This window comes from Trachurus trachurus (assembly GCF_905171665.1).
Source record: "Trachurus trachurus genome assembly, chromosome: 8".
Classification (NCBI taxonomy): Eukaryota; Metazoa; Chordata; class Actinopteri; order Carangiformes; family Carangidae; genus Trachurus; species Trachurus trachurus.
Window position 1 is genome coordinate 6,402,537 of NC_139905.1, and position 18,043 is coordinate 6,420,579.

Below are 18,043 nucleotides of genomic sequence, written 5' to 3' on the forward strand. Positions count from 1 at the left end.
CATCCAGAAACCTCTGTGACCCGCCGGGCTCCACAGGTCAAGAGTCTAATTTGGGATTGTGATTGTGCAACAGGTTTTCCATGTGCCCCTGGGTTTCAGAGATTACCGAGGCGACAGCTACAGGTCAAAGGTCGTGGCAACCCCCCCCCACCCCCCCTTTCATGGGAAAACCAAAAAGCTTGACGGCGGCTCTGCTGTTGACACGGTGCAGCGAGGCTTGTGAGCTATTTGCGGGTTAAAATAAAAGGTGTCCCGGGTTAGATCTACAAAGTCAGCGCGAGCGTTTTAGCGGCTCCCCTCAGACCACTAAACACGTCAACGCGCCGGCCGTGGGAACCCGTCCGCTCTGTTCAAAGGCGAACGCGTACGTACACACATGGCTTCAAGATGAGAGGCCGCTGAAAGGCACCGGCCTGTTTTACATGACACACATGCACGCAAACAAAACCAATTAAGCTGGGTGTCTCCACATAGGCACTAGGTATTTCACAGTGTGTGGCTCAGAGTCTGCGCCACCGCCTGTGAAAAAAGAAAATAAAATATAACCGTGACCGCAGCACCACACTGAGCCACCACTCCATCACAGTCCCTGTAACTCTAACATCTGAAACACAGGCCACCATGCAGATGTTAAAGTCTCACCAACTCTTCTGCATAATTTTTTGAATTATAAATGCTGCAGAAAAGGCCGTTTCTAGTACGACTCATTTGCAGGTTCAGGCTTTGATGTGGCTGCTGTCGCTGATTAGCATATCTGATATTCCTCTCAGAGCCACCCAGCTGCAAAGCCTCTCCTCTCATTCTCCGGCCTTGACCTCCCGTCCCTCAGAGGGACGCGGGTCAAGTATCCATGGACATTTTGATGAGATAAAGGAGCAGGAGGCTCCAACCTCGCTGCTGTTTTGCTCTATTGTTGAGCTGTGCAAGTGCAAACTGCTACTGCTGCTGCTGGCACAGAAATCTGAGACGAGACAAGATGCTGATCGGGGTAATGTTTTCCGGTTGGTTCTCTCTCCAGGGTCATAACTGATATTAAATGCTGATCTGTGGAGAGGAGGAGATGAAATTTTGAAAAAATAAATAAATAAATGAATAAAATAATAAAGCACTGACCTTCTTTATGACACTGTCCAAAGTCTCTGGGCGGCTGATGTCAAAACAGATGAGGACGGCATCTGAATCCGGGTACGCCAGCGGCCTCACGTTGTCGTAGTACGAGGAACCTGCGGACACACACGATAACATATGGCGTAAGGTCATGAAGTCTTCGGAGGAATTCTTCAGTGTGCTTGTTTTTTAACCCGATTTAACCCCCATGAGATCCCTCATCTCAACCATATGGCTCTTTCTGTCAAGGAGAAACATACTACAAGGTCAATAATACATGGTTGGCCCCCATTAACGCAGAGGCTCTGACATGTACTTGGACATGCTGCGGTTTCGGCGCGCTCTGCAGATGCAAATGAGGCGCTGGATCTTAACAGTTGCGTGCACATATTTGAGCATCTCTCTGGCCTTCGACACAGCTGCGGTCTCCCTTTATCATGGCGCTTCACGAGGAATGTCGAGGGGTTACTCAGTAAATACACACCCACACACTCAGGAGTGAATTATAGTGGGCCGAGGACCAGAGGACCAGCGCACACGATCCATAATCAACCTGAGACGACAGCGGACGGAAGCACAAAGGCCAAACTAAAGGTTGAGCCCCTTAATTCTCTCGACTCATCCCTCTGCCTTCTCCCTTTCAAATGGTCCCTGTTTAAAATCTTCCATTTTTCCCTCGATTATATGAGACTCACATGCGCTCGCACACTCCTCCCCTGCTCTCGCTTTTTCATTCCTACACCTTGATCAAATTTGAAGGCAGAGTGGTGCCTCCGTACTTTCGGTTACACCGCTCCTGCTCTCTTACAGCTCTCATTAGGAAGCTTGTAAAAAAAAAATATATATATATTTATATAAATATATATCTAGGACTCTCTGGGAAATGTGGCTACGGCTGTGGGCATCCTCCCTCCTGCTGCCGTGGACCTGAACTCCCTTTTTTGAAAGCTGCAGCAACCTGACTGGATATATTTTAGAGCCATGAAAACTTGCAGGTTCGGTGACAGATCGCCGCATTTTACATCTGCAAATGCTAAATATTTACATAAATCCATGAATCGCACTCTGTAGGCGGAAGCTGCAAACTTCTGTATATGAAACTTCTCCAGTGCTGCATCTAATCCCCCTTGAGGTCACAGCACCTGATTATGGTAATTACATGTTATCTTTGTAGTTGCCGTTACCGTGCTTCATTCCAGACCTGACACGACAAGCATTCGGCCTGTTAAAGCCTCTGCAGGTCCTTTGTGGAGCAGGGTAAATGGAGTCTGCACAATGGCACTACAGCCTGTTTTAGCATCACTATGTTCTCTTTGTTAATGATGGAATGAGACCATGACAATAGCTGCACGCGGCTCACAGCCTTTAGCATTCAGCAGGCTGTCCTGTGGTGACCTGCTCCCTCTCTGCTCAGAACAATGCCGCTCGCCGCCCGTCACCACATCACAGGCTGCTTATTAAAGATTGATGCTTTTTGTGGCTCCGCGTGAGCGAAACAGTCTTGTTTACATTCACACTCTCATCAAAACGCACTTTTGCCTTTGAAAGCTAACAAATGTCCTGAGTTGTTTACACCACATTACGCCAATTTCTTTCTATACCAAAGTTTTGAATTATGCATTGTGACATTGTTGCCAGTGCCAATATGCATCAGCCCCCCCCCCCCTCCTTATCTGCAGTCAATACAAATGTGTGGTGTATTGTGCCCTTGCTCAGGACATGTACGTAAATCCTGGGCTGTGTTGCAAAATGCACCCGATTTATTCCATAATGAAACTTATTTCTGCATTCTGGGACCTTGAGGGTGTTTGCACTAGACAGCTCCTCTGGCTGACTCTGCACACACTCTCAAAAACTTTTAAAGGCCCTAATGGATAAAACTGTGATTATACTGTACTTTTCTCCATTGTTTAACTGCAGATCCCTCTGTGTTGAGTCATTATGGGAAAAAGGCTTTGTGGGAAGAGGCCCAGGGCGTCATGTGATCTGCAATTTCTGCCTGTAGCAACCACCATTAAGTTGCTGCTCAGCCAGAGTGAGTGTTCCTGAGGGCTTTTTGGTCCATGTGCATCCTTGTGATTTAGAACACAAAGTACAGACATAGTCTGTAAATAATGATAAATGTAGGCTGGTCTGAGGAGCAGTTTTGAAGCTCACTGTGACCCATTTTGCCACCGAACTCCTGTATATGAATGTACAAAGAAGACGAGTATGTGTTGAGCTGAGGATTTGAAATTGGTGGATGTTGGTTTGTAGGAAGCATACAAGCTGAAATTGGCTATGCTTTAAATTGTGCATAACTTACGCATTAATTGAGAGTAAACAAGTTTGTTATATAAAAATTAACCCCCCCTAGATGTAGATGCACTAACTGTTTCTTCACCAGGCTGTAAACATGTTTATTTCTGCTCTAGCTTTCCAAAGTGAGCTGAGAAGAGTGCTGCTCCACTGTGACAGCGCCTGACTCCGCCTACTTTATGGCTAATCCAAAAATGGGCGTTTGTGTTGGTTTGTGGCAGCCCACCTGTCAGTCAAAGTGACACCACATCCCCAATTGCTATAAATGTGTGTCTTAAAGATAGACATTTTAACATGGGAGTCTATCGAAGGTGACTCACTGTGGGAGATTCACTCTAGTGGTCAGGAGAGGAACTGCACTGCGTCTCTGGCTATTATAAGTCCCATTACAGTTTGCATGTAAGTATTTTTGTACTTTTGACAATATAATTTCTCTGCCTAGATACAAAGTAGCTATACTTCAGTGCTCTCTCTTAGAAGGACTAACACACTCCACACACACTCTCCCACCCACCCAATAAAAAAGCCCAATCAAACAGATGCCAAATCCGACAGTCAGCAGAGCCCACGCTGTACGACCGCGAGCTCTGATTGGTAGTGGTCACACATGAGGTGCTGTATAGCTGCTGAAGTCGGTCTTTAGTATGTATCACAGTGCAGCAGACCCGTACGGAGGTTAGAGCCGAAGAAGAAGAAGAAGAAGAAGAGAAAGAAAAAGAGTGCGTGGGGGTGTAGAGGGGACAGAAAAGATTTAATGACTGTGACGCTGCAGCGAGGGGGCAAGGTGCAGGAGCATGTGATGATGAGAGAAGCGAGCGACCGGGGAATTGACTGGGAACGGAGATGAAGGAGGTGGGGGGAAGAGATGTTGGATGAAGGAAAGTTGAAACAATTGTGCTTGTTTGACTTAAAGAAGTAATTAGAGGCTGGAATGAGGCCGTTGGGATCAATTTGTCCATCCCAGAGATCACAGTGATTGGCAGGTCACGGTCACGACGGGCCTCCTCGTCACACAAGCAACAGCAATGCAGCTCTAGCTCCTCTGCCCTGAGCGACGTGAGAGCTACATCAGCACTTCTGCAAAGTCAGGCAAAAAAAAAAAAAAAAAAAGAGTCCTCTGAGGGAAAAGGAGAGGAGAGAAAGTGCTGCAAGCCGGCACAAATAAAAGCCAATCACCATAACAATCAAGAACACGAGGAGGAGGTGTAGGAGGAAAAGAAGGGGAAGAAGTTTTCTCCTGACTGTAAAATATATCATCTCGGTGTCTGAAATGCACTCGCCCCCTTACCGGTGAAGAGACACGACTGGAGATAAAAGAGGATGTAGCTGTGGTGGGAGTGGAGGCGAGGGGTGGGGTGAGGGCATGCAGTGGGTGTTTAGGTAGGTAATGAAAGCCCTCAGACTCGGCAGGACAGATCAAATAAAGAGGTATGAGAGCAGCTCTGGCTTTGGCTACTGGTCGAGCAGGCCCGGCCCATTCACTAGCGAGGTGGAACAAAAGGTCAATTGAATTTCAGACAGAGGCAGGATGAGATGGATGGGGCAGGAAGGTGAGGGAAGGGGAGCACCGCCTGGCAGGAACCACTAAAAACTATCACGCCTGGCAAGGAGCGGGACCTCGCCACGCCGAGCCAAGGACAGGCATAAAACACCCCTCACAAAACACCCCTACCTCCCCTTTCCTCCCTCCCTTCCCCTTGAGCGCATTAGCATTAGCCTGATTTAGCGCCGACAATCTCTCACGGTGAAAAGTGAAAATTCAAGTCTTTATTTCCACGGGGCTAATTAGCGCTAAGCCTTGGCTGCAGCAGCCTCGCCAGTTCAGGAGGCTCTCCGCCAAGCAGAGGTGACAGAGGTGGGAGGAAAGCGCTCCTCGCCAGCCGTCAGTCGAGCTTCCTCAAAGGCCAGAAATATCCCAGAGGATGCCGAGGCGGACAGAAACTTAGTGGAGCGCTAATGTACAGTAATAAGGCTTGAGGGTTTGTGGTATGACTTCATTTATGCCTCCCCGTCCCCCCGGCGCATCAACTCCCCCGTTGGGACCGCTCTGTCGGAAACATGACAGCTCTCTATCTGCTCTCTCAGAAACCCTTTGGCTGCTTCACTTGTTTCTGCAAACAGATGAAATATAAACTCCACAATAAGATGCAAACGGTGTCATGTGTGACAGAGCGGGTTTCTGAGGGGAAAAAACAGTGAAATGGAGTGTGCTAAAGCAGTTAAAGCCTTTAAAAGTCTTCAGTGGAGGAATCTGTGGCGTCGCAGCAGGAATTTTCTTACTCTCCGTTTGTTGCATATGTGCATATGTTGCAGACATAGCTAAAACGCAAACCATTATGAGAGAGAGGGGGGGTGAGGAGGAGAAGAGTCGCTGCCTGGAGGCTCCCCGACTTGTTCATGCACATATGGCAGAGAGTCGATAGCAGCTAACAGCCTCATTAGGCTGTATAGACCAGCATGCACACAAACAAAGGCAGGCTAACAAAAAAAAAAACTCTTAAATGTCACCAAATGACCAATAAAGGAAAACAGTTAGCGTGATTGAGATGGACACAACATTAGGAGCACAACAACAACAACACATTTAACACTGCCTCTTTTCTTTCCTTTTCTTCTCCTGCAGCTGTTTTCCTGTTGAAATCCACCTTCAAAGCAAAGGCCAAAAAAAAAGAAAAAAAAACATTTCAAGTTGGGGTGGCCGAGTATCGTAGCAACCTGGAGGGATGCAAATGGCTTCATTGTGAAGACCCTGAAAGGAAGTAGCAAAGGAGGAAGAGATGGAGAGCGAGACGAGGGAGGGGAAGGAGGGGAGGGAGGGGGGGTTCGTGGTGGAGGCTAATGACTCCGGTGTGCTGACGATTAGAGCAGAAAAGAAGCAGGACGCTCCGGCTTTTAAAAGGTTCAGCAGAGTTTTGTGTTGTTGTTTGTGTGTTGTCGTGTCAACTTTTTTACGACTTTTCCCCGATCTCCTCCCTTTTTCGAGAAGGAGGTGGAGTAACTTTGACCCAGTGCACACCAACAACGCTGCATGTGTTTTACTATGTGAAAACTGCACAAAACTCCCTTTTACAGACCCACAACCAGATTCCAGTGCACGTTACAACAACATGGAGCCACTGACCTTAATCCCACCGCAGAAATCTCTCTCTCTCTCTCTCGCCAAACACACACTCTAAATGCTCCGATGTGATTATTACTTTGTTTAATGTGATTTTCACACGTAAAACTGAAAACTTGGGGCTGAGAAACTCTGGATCAGGCCTCATCGTACCTCGCGCCCCCAATCACGGCTTGTTCCAGGTCGACAGGTGAAGGAGCATCAAGAGGTTTAGAGGAGGAAACATCAGAGAGACTCAGCCTCATGTTTGAGGGGTTTATTGGATTAAACTCAGCAACTAGCAGAGTTATAAGACCAGTTATCGTAGTTAGCATCTTTTAGAGCAGTTAGCATCTTTTCAGAATGGTTGGCACAGTCAACATCTTTCAGGAAAGTGAGTATCTTTAGTATCTTTTATTACAGCTAGCATAATTTCCATCTTTTAGAGCCTGCCATTGGCTTAACTGCAGTTCAAGGTGGAACACTAATGGTATGTTCACACCGAAACCGCCGGGAGCGCCCTTGCGGCTGGCAGCCATTCATTTTCAATGGACGTTGGTGTCGACGTGCGTCCGGAGCATCGGCAGCGGCGAGCGTCACGATGCAAGAGTCCAAAGCGTCAATTTGAAGTTGAGAGAAGCTCGACTGTTATGCAAATGAGCAGCATCTCCGCCGAAGCAGCAGCCAATTGCAGACCAGGATTCTCACAGCGGGAGAAATTAAGAGAGAGCCTGAATGGACACATCTGCAGCATTGCTTGAAAGCAGGCCGGCGGCCAGTGCGTCCGCAGATGATAATGACGCTATTGGTGTGAACGTACCATAAGTCATCACATTAACTAATGATATGTGCAAAGGCTATACACACACGGACACACAACGTGGATTTTAACAAGGTTAAAACACTTGATTTTCAACATAACAAAGCTCCAATGATTATTAACACCTACACATTAAAGAAACTCATTAGTTTCAGACCATGTGTATTTTCAAAAGCAAAATCTTCAATTTTTATTTAATAACAACACTTTTCGTAGCGTTTCAGGCCACCGTTGGCTTCCATTCACTTCCACATGATAAGAAAAACCAATTAGCCGACTCGTGAAACTTGTTTGAGTTGTGTAATCCATCACAGTGAAGATAAAGCATGAATTAATTTTGGACACTGTTACATTGTCTTTGCTTAGTATTGCAGTGTAACTGCAGATTGATTTGCAATACCTCATTATAATAATGTGACAAATATTCATGCAGACGTGATGGATTGCACGGCTCAGTGCGGGAGCCAACGTTTTTGAAGCTTGACACATACCAGGGATTAAAAGTCAGAATATCTCGGCCACTGCTGTTTCAATTTTGATCATTCTTTTTTAAATCTGCTTTGTGCTCGTCCTCCTGCCACTGAATCATTGAAGTCCCCCTTTAATCAGTGGAAAAAACACAACCACTGGTGCAGAACTTTGAATTTTGGAAACTACCTCTAACTTTTCAGCAAGTGGGACAGATGGAAGGTAAAATCATGAAGCTTTTAGATCTGATATATTTTTTTCTATCTAATACTGCACCAACATAAATACAAGCAAACAATCTGGAGTGTCTGAGTTCCTCAAACACAAATATATGAATATGTTTATATGTAGAACACAACAGGGATCTGTTTCATTTTACTAAGAAGACAGTGGGAAACAGGAGTTGATGCAGGAAACATCCCTTGATCTTCCTCTTCTTCCACATCCAAGTGAACATATCACATATCACTCTTGAGAATAAATGTCTCAAAATGTCCAGAGTTCTTCTTAAATCCTCCACCAATGACATAAAGTCTAATTACATGGGGTTGTGATTCCAGCTCTAAGATTACACCATTTAATGTTGGCCATATTTAATGCAAACGACACGTTAACAGACCATTTGCAGCCCTGATGCCCTCAACACGTGTCGCGACCTCATATAAGAAGATTAAGGCCGTGAATCTTGGAGAAAAATCAGCTCAAGTCCAGTGACACGAACCATTTAAGAGCCTGCACTCTGAACTGGGGCCTCTGGTTGCACGTACTGTAGGTTATACAAGTGTACACACACACACACATGGATAAAGCTGTTGATCTGTAATAGAGATGGTTGTGTCAAGTTTTCAAAGGCATTAGCACCGAGCCAAGACAGTGGAGGTGACACCGGGTTAAATGGCCATTAACCTTTCATGTCTGCAGCCTTCACACGGGGGGATATTGATCAAAGCCTCCGCACGTTCCCTCTGGAAGGAAGTGCAGCCTTTTGAAGGGCGTCGAGCACCTTCCACAGATCTGCTCTGAGCCTTCGCCGCCGAGGAGTTAAATCCCCGCGTCTGTCGCCCCAATCGCAGGTTGAAAGGCGGGCGAGGGGGGGAGAGAGGGGCACTGACAGCACAGGCAGGAGGGGTGGGGAAGGAGAGGACAGAGGCAGCATTACCGCCCTGTCTCCTGCTGCACCCCAGGGGGACGGAGATGGAGTAGAGAGTGTCCGCTTTCAGTCCCTCCTCTCTTTCATAATCACACTCTCTCTCATTCCACCACCAGAGGAATAGCTATGCATCCCATCTTCCTGTTGTTTGATCTCTCTGTATGTCTAGGGCTCTGGTTCATGCCGCGCTATTCGCTCTTAACGCTCTCTGTGCTTCTTTTGTCACGCACTTCCCCTGTCGATCCATACTGTATATTCTCTCTGCAAGTCTCTCTTTTGAAGAAATGACTCCATATCAGCCGTGCTCATCTAACATTTGGTGGTGAAATCTAATTCCCGGGAGACATTCAGGTGTTTTTTTTAGATGTTATTATAATACAAACAGTGGCCGGCGTTTGTTTGTATGAGGAAGTGGAGTAGCTGCGTGCAGGGACGACATGCACAACCTGTTTTTTATCTGATTCTGTGTTTCCTCAAGCTCTGAGCCTGTCACACCAGAACCATTGGGGTCTCCTCAAAGCAGCAGCAGCAGCAGCAGAAGCCTGTTTGGACAAGATCCACCAAATAACACAGTTTAAAAACACACACACACACACACTCATGCACACATGTCGATGAGAGCTGAGTTAAAAAACACCAGATGCTGACTTGAGGATTATTTGTTCTTTGCACAACCTCTCTCACCGCTCGAACCAATCAGCGCAGGACCCCAGCTGCTTCCGATATCCCCAACACAGACTGCTGTGAGTCTTTTTTGCTTTATTTGTTTTTGTCTGGCTGCTCAACGTGAACTAGTGAAAACAGAGAGAACCCACAGAGGGAGAGAGTGTTTTTCTTTTCAAAGACAGGAGGATGGCTGGAAAATACAGTTCCACTCCTTAAAAGCTCATGTGTAGCCTACTGTAGATCAGACTGGACAAATGCCCTGAGGAGCCACTGCTCTGTGGGGACGTCCACATCAAATCTAATTTAGCTTTAGATTCCTGCAGTTTGCACGGTCTACTTCCATAACCAAATATCTTAAGTCGATCATTTTATGATTATCATATCTTACAAACTATTCTGAAATGCATAAATCAGAATTCAAAACCAGAGACTGTAAATAAAGATGGACGTCATCAATAAGTTTCAGAAGCTGAGAGTGAGCTGCTCCTCTGTGGCAGCGCTTGACTCCGCCTACTTTATGGCTAATCCAAAAATGGGTGTTTGGAGTCAAGATTTTGGGGGTCTTTCTTAAAGACACAGACATTTTAAAGGTATTCAGAAATGAAAATTGATTTTGAGCCCAAATATGGGTCTCAAAATTAGTGTAATCACTCATCTATCAGACGATGTAGCCCAAACTTTGTGCAAAAATCTATATTCCAGTAAATCTGGGGTGAAAGTGGATAGTTTTTTTTCACATTGGATAATGCAGGCGCACAAATTATGCGTCACGTTGCTCACGATTCATCAGCCAGTGATATTGGATCCGTCATCTGTCAATCAAACATGTTGCTGTCTGAGAAAAGCGAGGAGACTCGTCCGCCACCACCGACACAACTCTCCTCCGTCCCTACTCCACTCTCCTCCTCCGGATCCCTGCGCTCCATCACTTAGCCTCGCTAGCTACGTTAGCAAGCTATAACGTAGCAAGTCTACTAGCTAACAGTTAGCTACGTTAGCTAAACACACATGCACACACACACATACACACACCGAGCTCGGTCTCACCCCAAACATTGAATATCCCGCCTGCTCGATAACGACCAATCAAATTTGTTTTCCTTACTTGGGTAAAGTCGTGTGGCAACTCGTGGTAACTCGTGGAAGGAGGCGCGACAAACAGGACAAACGGCCATTTCTGAACACCTATTACATGAGAGTCTATGGGGACTGACTCACTACTGGAGCCAGCCTCTGGTGGACATTTGAGGGATTGCAGTTTTTGTCACTTAGTTGGGCTTTACTTTTTCTTTTACTTTTGGTGCTGTTTGCTTCAAACAGACGTTAGCACCATGTGATAAAACTTATTATATTTCAATGTGACCACTGTGTCAATGCTAAGGGTTCATCCGGATATTGAGCTACGCAGCTATGCAACTTTCACCAGAACACAACATAATATAATCCGACAAAATGCTGTGCATGACAATCAAATAAAAGTAGTGGGACTTGGCAGATTATTCCCGGACCAGATCCAACCTGTATGTTTGTTATCTGCCACAGTGTCCTTCCTGAAGTCACCACTGGGTGGAGACAAAAGAAGGAAGGAATATTTTTTTTAATCCCTCACATAGCTGCTTCAATCATCTTTTAATTGGGCAAACTTATCAACAGATGGTGTGAAGTGTTTGGCTAAAGCTGTGGCGAAACAGTGACGGTTTGTTCCTCCGAGCCAGCAGCTAGTTAACAGCGCCTCCATCTGGCAAGGACCGCAAGAAAAAAAACAAACCTCAAGCTGCTTTGTTGTTGTTTGACAGCGCCATTTTCAGCATCGGCGTCTGAGAACTCGCCAAACGGCTTGAAGTTCTCTGCCAACGTTAAACACACCCACTCTGATCTGCTCCCTCCACCAGCTACTACTGGTGATTGCCAGACTCACATCACCTCGCACTTATTCACCCCTCGCTCCTTTTCACTAGTGTTGCACCGATACCGATACCAGTATCGGTCGGGGGCCCGATACCGCACTAAAATGCTGGCATCGGTATCGATGAGTAAAACAAATGACGCACAGATGCCATTTACTGATATGAACGCTGCGCCTTGTGTCTTCTCTCGCCCGACACTCACTGCTGTGTGATCACACGTGTTCAGTGCATGCCAAGCCAAGTAAGGATGTAAACAATTAAATTAATTGCAGTTAATCCTTTTCAAGGAGTTTTTTGTGAAATGTAAACAAGCAAAGCCGACATAAAGTAGCGGGATCTCTATTTAAATGTGTGCGCACCGCACTGAGCAGCGCACTGAGCACACACAGGGGAGAGAGGAGGTGAGAAGAGACAACAACACTGTTACCTGTTGTATACTGGCCTCAGCCTGTACCATCGCTAAAACACAGACCAGTGTGTAACGAGTCAAAAAGCCGCCGTCACTGAGCTGCCAAACCGACGCGGATCCGGTGTGTTTATCAAAGCTTGTTCGCCGTGCTCAGACACCGGTCGGTTTGAGCTGCGTTCAGGCTGCAGTGACGGCGGCTTTTTCACTCGTTACACACTGGTCTGTGGCCAGTATACAGCAGGTAACAGTGTTGTCTCTTTTCACCTCCTCTCTCCGTGTGCGGTGCGCACACATGTAAATAGAGATCCCGCTACGTTATGTCGGCGCGGTCGCTACCGGAGCTTAATTAAAAAAATAAAAAAAGCGCTCGTCGCGGTGCAGCTGAGAGCAGCGGAGTTTCCTCTGCTGCAGCTGATCAGCTGTGGTCAAGACGAAGCTACAGAGTAGACCTGTCACTGTCACAGGTGTCTCTCATCTCATCTCATTATTATAGGACTTCATCCTCAGCGCTCTGTCTTCAGACCTGTCCCTGAACATCACACATGGACAGCATGGAGTTGCCTGTGTGATTGGTTACTGAGTTTACTAATGTTTACATCAGGCTGCGTTCAACCAATCAGTTTATGCTACTGTGATTTATGTATATACAGTAATCATTAGTGTAGTGGCAGGAAAGACCATTTCATGTATCAAATCTATTGTGTTGGTCAAGTCAGAGGAAAAATGTTTGGGGTGTGTTTACTGTTCCTAAATGTAAAAATGCGTTACATTGGACCCTCAACATTATTTAAAGCAGATATCAGTGGAATGTTTTTGTTAATATAAGTCCTAAATAGTCCTATTTTCCGTCAGCAATCACTTACATGAAGTATTTCAGCCTAAACACGAGTCTCTCCGTCACTCTGCTCTGCTGTAACCCGAGGAGAAAATTTTCCTTGTGGGATACAAGTGTTATCCAATGAGGAGAGAGAACGGCATGAAGGGCTGTGTGTGCAGCCAAGGGATGCGCGTGAATGTGGTGACGTAGCACGAGGACCAATTGATGCCTGACAAGGGCGGGGGCTGCTAACTCATGGTGCGTTCAAAGAAACTCGTACTTTGTGTTTTTCCTTCCTGTGAAGTCATACCAGTTCGATCTGGTACGAGTTCACGGGTCGGAAGTTACGAGTGGCCGTTATAGGGAACTTTCACAGACAACAGGATGGTAAAAACACGAGCTACGGGTTACCTGGAACGCTACCAAGTCATAGTTGTGACTTGAAGCTGTAACTTACGGTTTCAAAAGCCTGCCTTGAACGCAGCATTAGCCGAAACGGCCGTGAAGCTGATATCTGCTTTAAAGGTTAAATAACGTGGTACTTAAACATTTTTACCAGGTAGGCAATAAAAAAGTTCTACTGGATTATAGTATTATAAGAAAAAAAGCTCTTATATATTTTTTTTTCCAAACTGTGTGGTATCGGAACGGTATCGGTATCGGCAGATACTGCACAGCCGGGAATCGGAATCGGTATCGGGGGCCAAAAAATGGTATCGGTGCAACACTACTTTTCACATGTAAAACAGCACCGATCACATCGTTTTCCACTCCTGCACATCTTTCAATCTCATTCTCTCTCTCCCCTTTGGAAACTTGTACACCCGCTCAAGGATTTTCATTAAAACTTGTAATAGCGCTGAGGAGTGCAGCTCCTCCGGTCCGCGGTGCCTCTGTCTGATATGAAAAGAAGTGAGAATATTCTAGTGGTAAGCTACACACAGCCGTAGCCTACGATAGGAGAAGTTGTGAGTGGAAACATGGGGACAGGCTCTGCTCCAGCAACTTTTACTTCCTCCAGTGTATAAACATCCAAACTCATCCCTATCATGATGCTACAGTATCTGTCCCTCAGCCCGCTCTGTAACCCCCCCACATAACCCCCCCAGGGAGCCACCGGGGAGACATGGCACTACTTCAAGTGCAATTTCACTTCCACGAAAGCAGCAGCAGCAGCAGCAGCAGCAAGAAGAGAAGAGAGGAGAAGAGAAGGGGAGCACACAGGACAGGATCTTGTTTATAAATAAAGTCATCCATAAATGATGAGATCTGTCGAGAGTGTGTGAGCATCGAGGTGCAGGTGGGGGTGAAAGATGGAGGTGAGAGAGACGGCCGCTGCTGAGAGGGTAGTTGGGTAGTTGGGTGGGTGGATGGGTGGGGGGGCCGGAGGGGCCGTAGGGACTGAGCGCCGTCGCTGTGGGAGCAGCAGAACCAGTCAGTGTGGCTGTTTGAAGTGGGGCTGATCAAAGCTGGCACCGCATCGGGTTCTGTTGCACTCAGCTGACCGGCACAAAACACACACACACACACACACACACACACAAAGCGCCACGACTTTCCCTTGTTGGGTGGGTGGGTGGGTGGGTTTCCTGTGGCGTTCACTGCCACCGCTGCTGAACGAACGGAGAAGAAACAAACGTCTTGTTTAGAGAGCCGGGGTGGATTTATTTGTATCTTGTCTTCCTTTTAAAGTCAATTTTGCGAACAGCGCCAGAGTAACTCAGAGCTTCAGTGTAATCACATCAGTGTTCCCAGAAACACAACAGATAGTTTTTTTTTAGGGAATAAATGACATTAGAGCGAGCGAGCAAGCGAGCGGCCGGCTGAAAACTGAGTCTCCTCTGTTTGAGTTTGGGCTTTGAAGTTTGATCTCAGGGTCTGATCTGAAGCACAGATGTATATCACAGTTTATTCATTTTGTCTTTCTGAAGGAGTATCTCACATATTTCACTTAGTACTGAGGTATTTTAAGATCATTATCATCATCATCATGTGCAAAAGTGCAATGGAAAGTTACTTTCTTCACTTTTTTCCCCCATGAAATACAAACACAAGATGCACAATGTGAAAATAAAAACTGACACAGCACAGCAGAACAGGAGGTTTTTTTTCCTCCCCTCAGCCAACTCAAACACAATCAAACTCCACAAAATGCTCTGTTTGTTGAAACCAAGTCAGTAACTCTTCTTTACATTAGTGCAAGAACTGGCATCACTGCTTCAGTTAAGTCTGAAATTATTTAGATTAAAGCAGCTTTTAAAGAATGACGGGCTGCAGGAGGAGGAGGAGGCTGTGCAAGTAACATCATCAAATATACTAAAGCAAAGCTAAAACTACACTGCTGCCATTGCTCACTACTCACTTCCATATCTTAGTGCAAAGTCATACTGGTTGACTTTTTGCACCGTATCAAGTGCGTTTCTATTTCACTATCTATTAAAGAGGATGGTTTTTGGCCTGTGAGTATTGCTGCATTAAGAGATTCTTCACTAAATGTGAGTGAAGCACAAAGTTGTTATAGTGAGCACTTTATTTCTATGAAAGTTTTTCTGGAGCAGAGAGACGTCACAAAGTTCTTCAGAGGAGATGCAATGAAAGCACAAACGTACTGTACATACAAACATCAAGCATAAAGAAATAAACAGAAGTTTAAACACGTAGGTCTGCAGCTGCTTTATATATATGTACTATATATATATATTTATAAATGTGTCTGCAGAGCTTTAATCCAACGGTAGAGAGTTTTAAAGTAAAGTGCAGCGTTCTTTAGTTTGCATTGTGGGAGCGAGGCCTGCTGGGAACACCGAGCTGCTGCAGCGGAGCAGTGACGCCGGCCAGCAGCTCCACGGCGGATCACAACTGAACTCTGAATTGGATTCGGACTTTGATGGGGGGGAAGTAGTGCAAATTAGGGACGGTGTCACATGAGGCCTTTTTGGCAGAGCAGGACTCATGACTGACTGACTGACTGACTGACTGAGAAGATGCGTAGCTGCTGGAAGCGTGGAAGAGAACATCGAGCCGTGTCTGTCAGAGCAAGCCAGTATCAGCGCCGGCGTTTATTCGTCATGAACCAAAAAAGATTGAATTCCACGGAAGGGGAAGTAACTCTGTTAGGATCGATAGCTTCCTCCGGTGTCACTGCAGGTTGACCCCCTCCTCCTCCTCCTTCTCCTCATCTTCCTCCTGCAACAACAGACGTTAAACCTGCTTCCTGTTGCCATATGTAGCAGCAGATGAGAGTCCAGAGCGCGACACAGTTGGCTGCTTCCCCTGAGGACCGGAGTGGGTCAGGTCCCAAGGGTGCAACTGACAAACCTGCCCCCCCCCCCCCCCCCCCCCCCCCCCCCCACAGCACAAAGGAAGCCTGGGAGGGTGGTGGATGGATGGATGGATGGATGAGTGGATGAGTGGGCGAGTGGGGGGTCGGAACGAGCACAGATGTAGGCTACACTTCTCCTCCTTCTGTCCTCGTTCCCAGATTTCAATGAACTGCTCTTATAACATGGTTTCCCCCCCGATGCTTTCTCCTCCCTTCAACCTCTCACTCAGTCTCTGTGTCTATTAGTCCGGGCAGCTGCTGAGCTTTCCAGCCTCATTGTGTGGAAGCTGCCCCCCCCACACACACACACACTCCCCTCACCACCACCATTACGCCTCTGATCAGCTGAGAAACAATGGGAGGGGGTCATGGGGTCAGAGCTGTTGGAATTCCCATACACCGCCCTGTTCAATACACACACACACACACACACACACATGTCAACACACGTTTACACACACTCACACACATCTATCACACGACGTTTATCTGCTGCACTCAGTCAATTCAAGCTTAATTGGATCATGTATTAAATGTAAAGCTGCTGATGTAAATTTAGTTTTAATGGCACCATATATATATATTCTGGCGTGAGATCAATGCATGTTCTGTTATTTTGACTTTTGACCTGTCGTCTGTAGTTTGAATCAGTTTCTGGAAACAGTTTACACACTGATGGAGCCGTCGTGCCAAATGCAGTCCAGATATGTGTCACTGTTTTTGATTAGTGTATAATAAAGTTAAATTTAGCATAAAGCTGCATATTTGTCAATTATTCTAAAGACTGAAAAATAGTTCTTTAAGGTCAATTTGGACGAATTAGAACTATATGATTGATTTGTGGTTAACTATTGGAAGGTCTTATGATTAATTATTATGTATTTTAATCAATTAACAGTTCTAATTACATCACAATGTGACAAAAACATGGCCCCATGATGTCACTATAGTGCTCAAAAAGGGACAATGAGGAGTTTTGGAAAGCAAAGTGTTTTCACACTACATTTACCATGAGCCTCCGCGTGCACGGTGAAATTCTTGGACCGGCGCAAGACAGACATCTTGCCAAGAATGTTTTCATTCATCAAGAATTAAAGTCAGAGGTTCGAAGACGATCAGATACCGTCGTAGTTCCGACCATAAACGGCGATTCAGCGGCGTTATTCTCATGACCCACAAGAGCAGAAACCAGAAAGTAGGAAACGCTGGTCGACTCGCCCAGCATTTCTACCACTAACAATAATAACAAAATAACGATAGAAACAAAACTATATATTTATCAAAAATGGAGCCATTAACAAGTGTGGGTAACGTAGATTCATCCACATTAATATGAGACTTTTTTATTGTCGCGGAATTTTTCGTTCTGTCGATGGAGAAACTCCTCGTTGTCCCTTTAAGTGACTTTAAAGCTACAGTTGGTAAGTCGATGAAAGTGAAAGTAAAGTCGGAAATTTCAAGATGATACACCGTCAGGTCCCTCTATGAACCGCTTTGCCTTTCGTTGACTAAGCACGACGTGTATGAGCTGTGATTGGCTGCTGCTCCTGCACCGGGAGTGGCTGATTTTGGCAAATACAATAACAGGCTGTATAAGTTGAGCCAGAAGAGTTGGATTTTGTCCTAAATTACCCATTTCATATCCGACAGAATATAGTGACAGTTCCAGCAAATATGACTGAATAAAAGTTACCAACTGAAGCTTTAAGTTGTGTTTTTTTCTAGAAATTAAACCTTTTTTTTTGATTGAATTTCAATTTTCAACAAAAATCTTTTATGTTTTATGCTTTTCTTCTCCTCTTTTAGTTAGTTACTTCACGCTGTTTGTTTTACTACATGAACAAGTCACTAATGCAGATTAAAAGGTAAATACTGGAGGGAATCAGACAGATGACTATCAAATCACTCTGAATCAGAATGAGGACAAATAAATCAGATATCAGTGACAGTGTGGGGATTCTGCCTCTCTGCTGTGTGTCCTG

General features: G+C 45.7%; 1 protein-coding gene across 1 annotated transcript in view; it reads right to left on the reverse strand.

Annotated features, from left to right (window-relative positions):
• Window positions 1-18,043, reverse strand: part of rnd2 (Rho family GTPase 2) — a gene marked incomplete at its 3' end in the record, with an annotated part of 37,004 nt that overhangs the window by 6,669 nt on the left and 12,292 nt on the right. Inside the window, exon 3 of the mRNA XM_083976685.1 lies at window positions 1,114-1,223. Within this exon, the coding sequence (XP_083832811.1) occupies window positions 1,114-1,223 (110 nt within the window). The remainder of the gene's footprint in view (window positions 1-1,113; window positions 1,224-18,043) is intronic.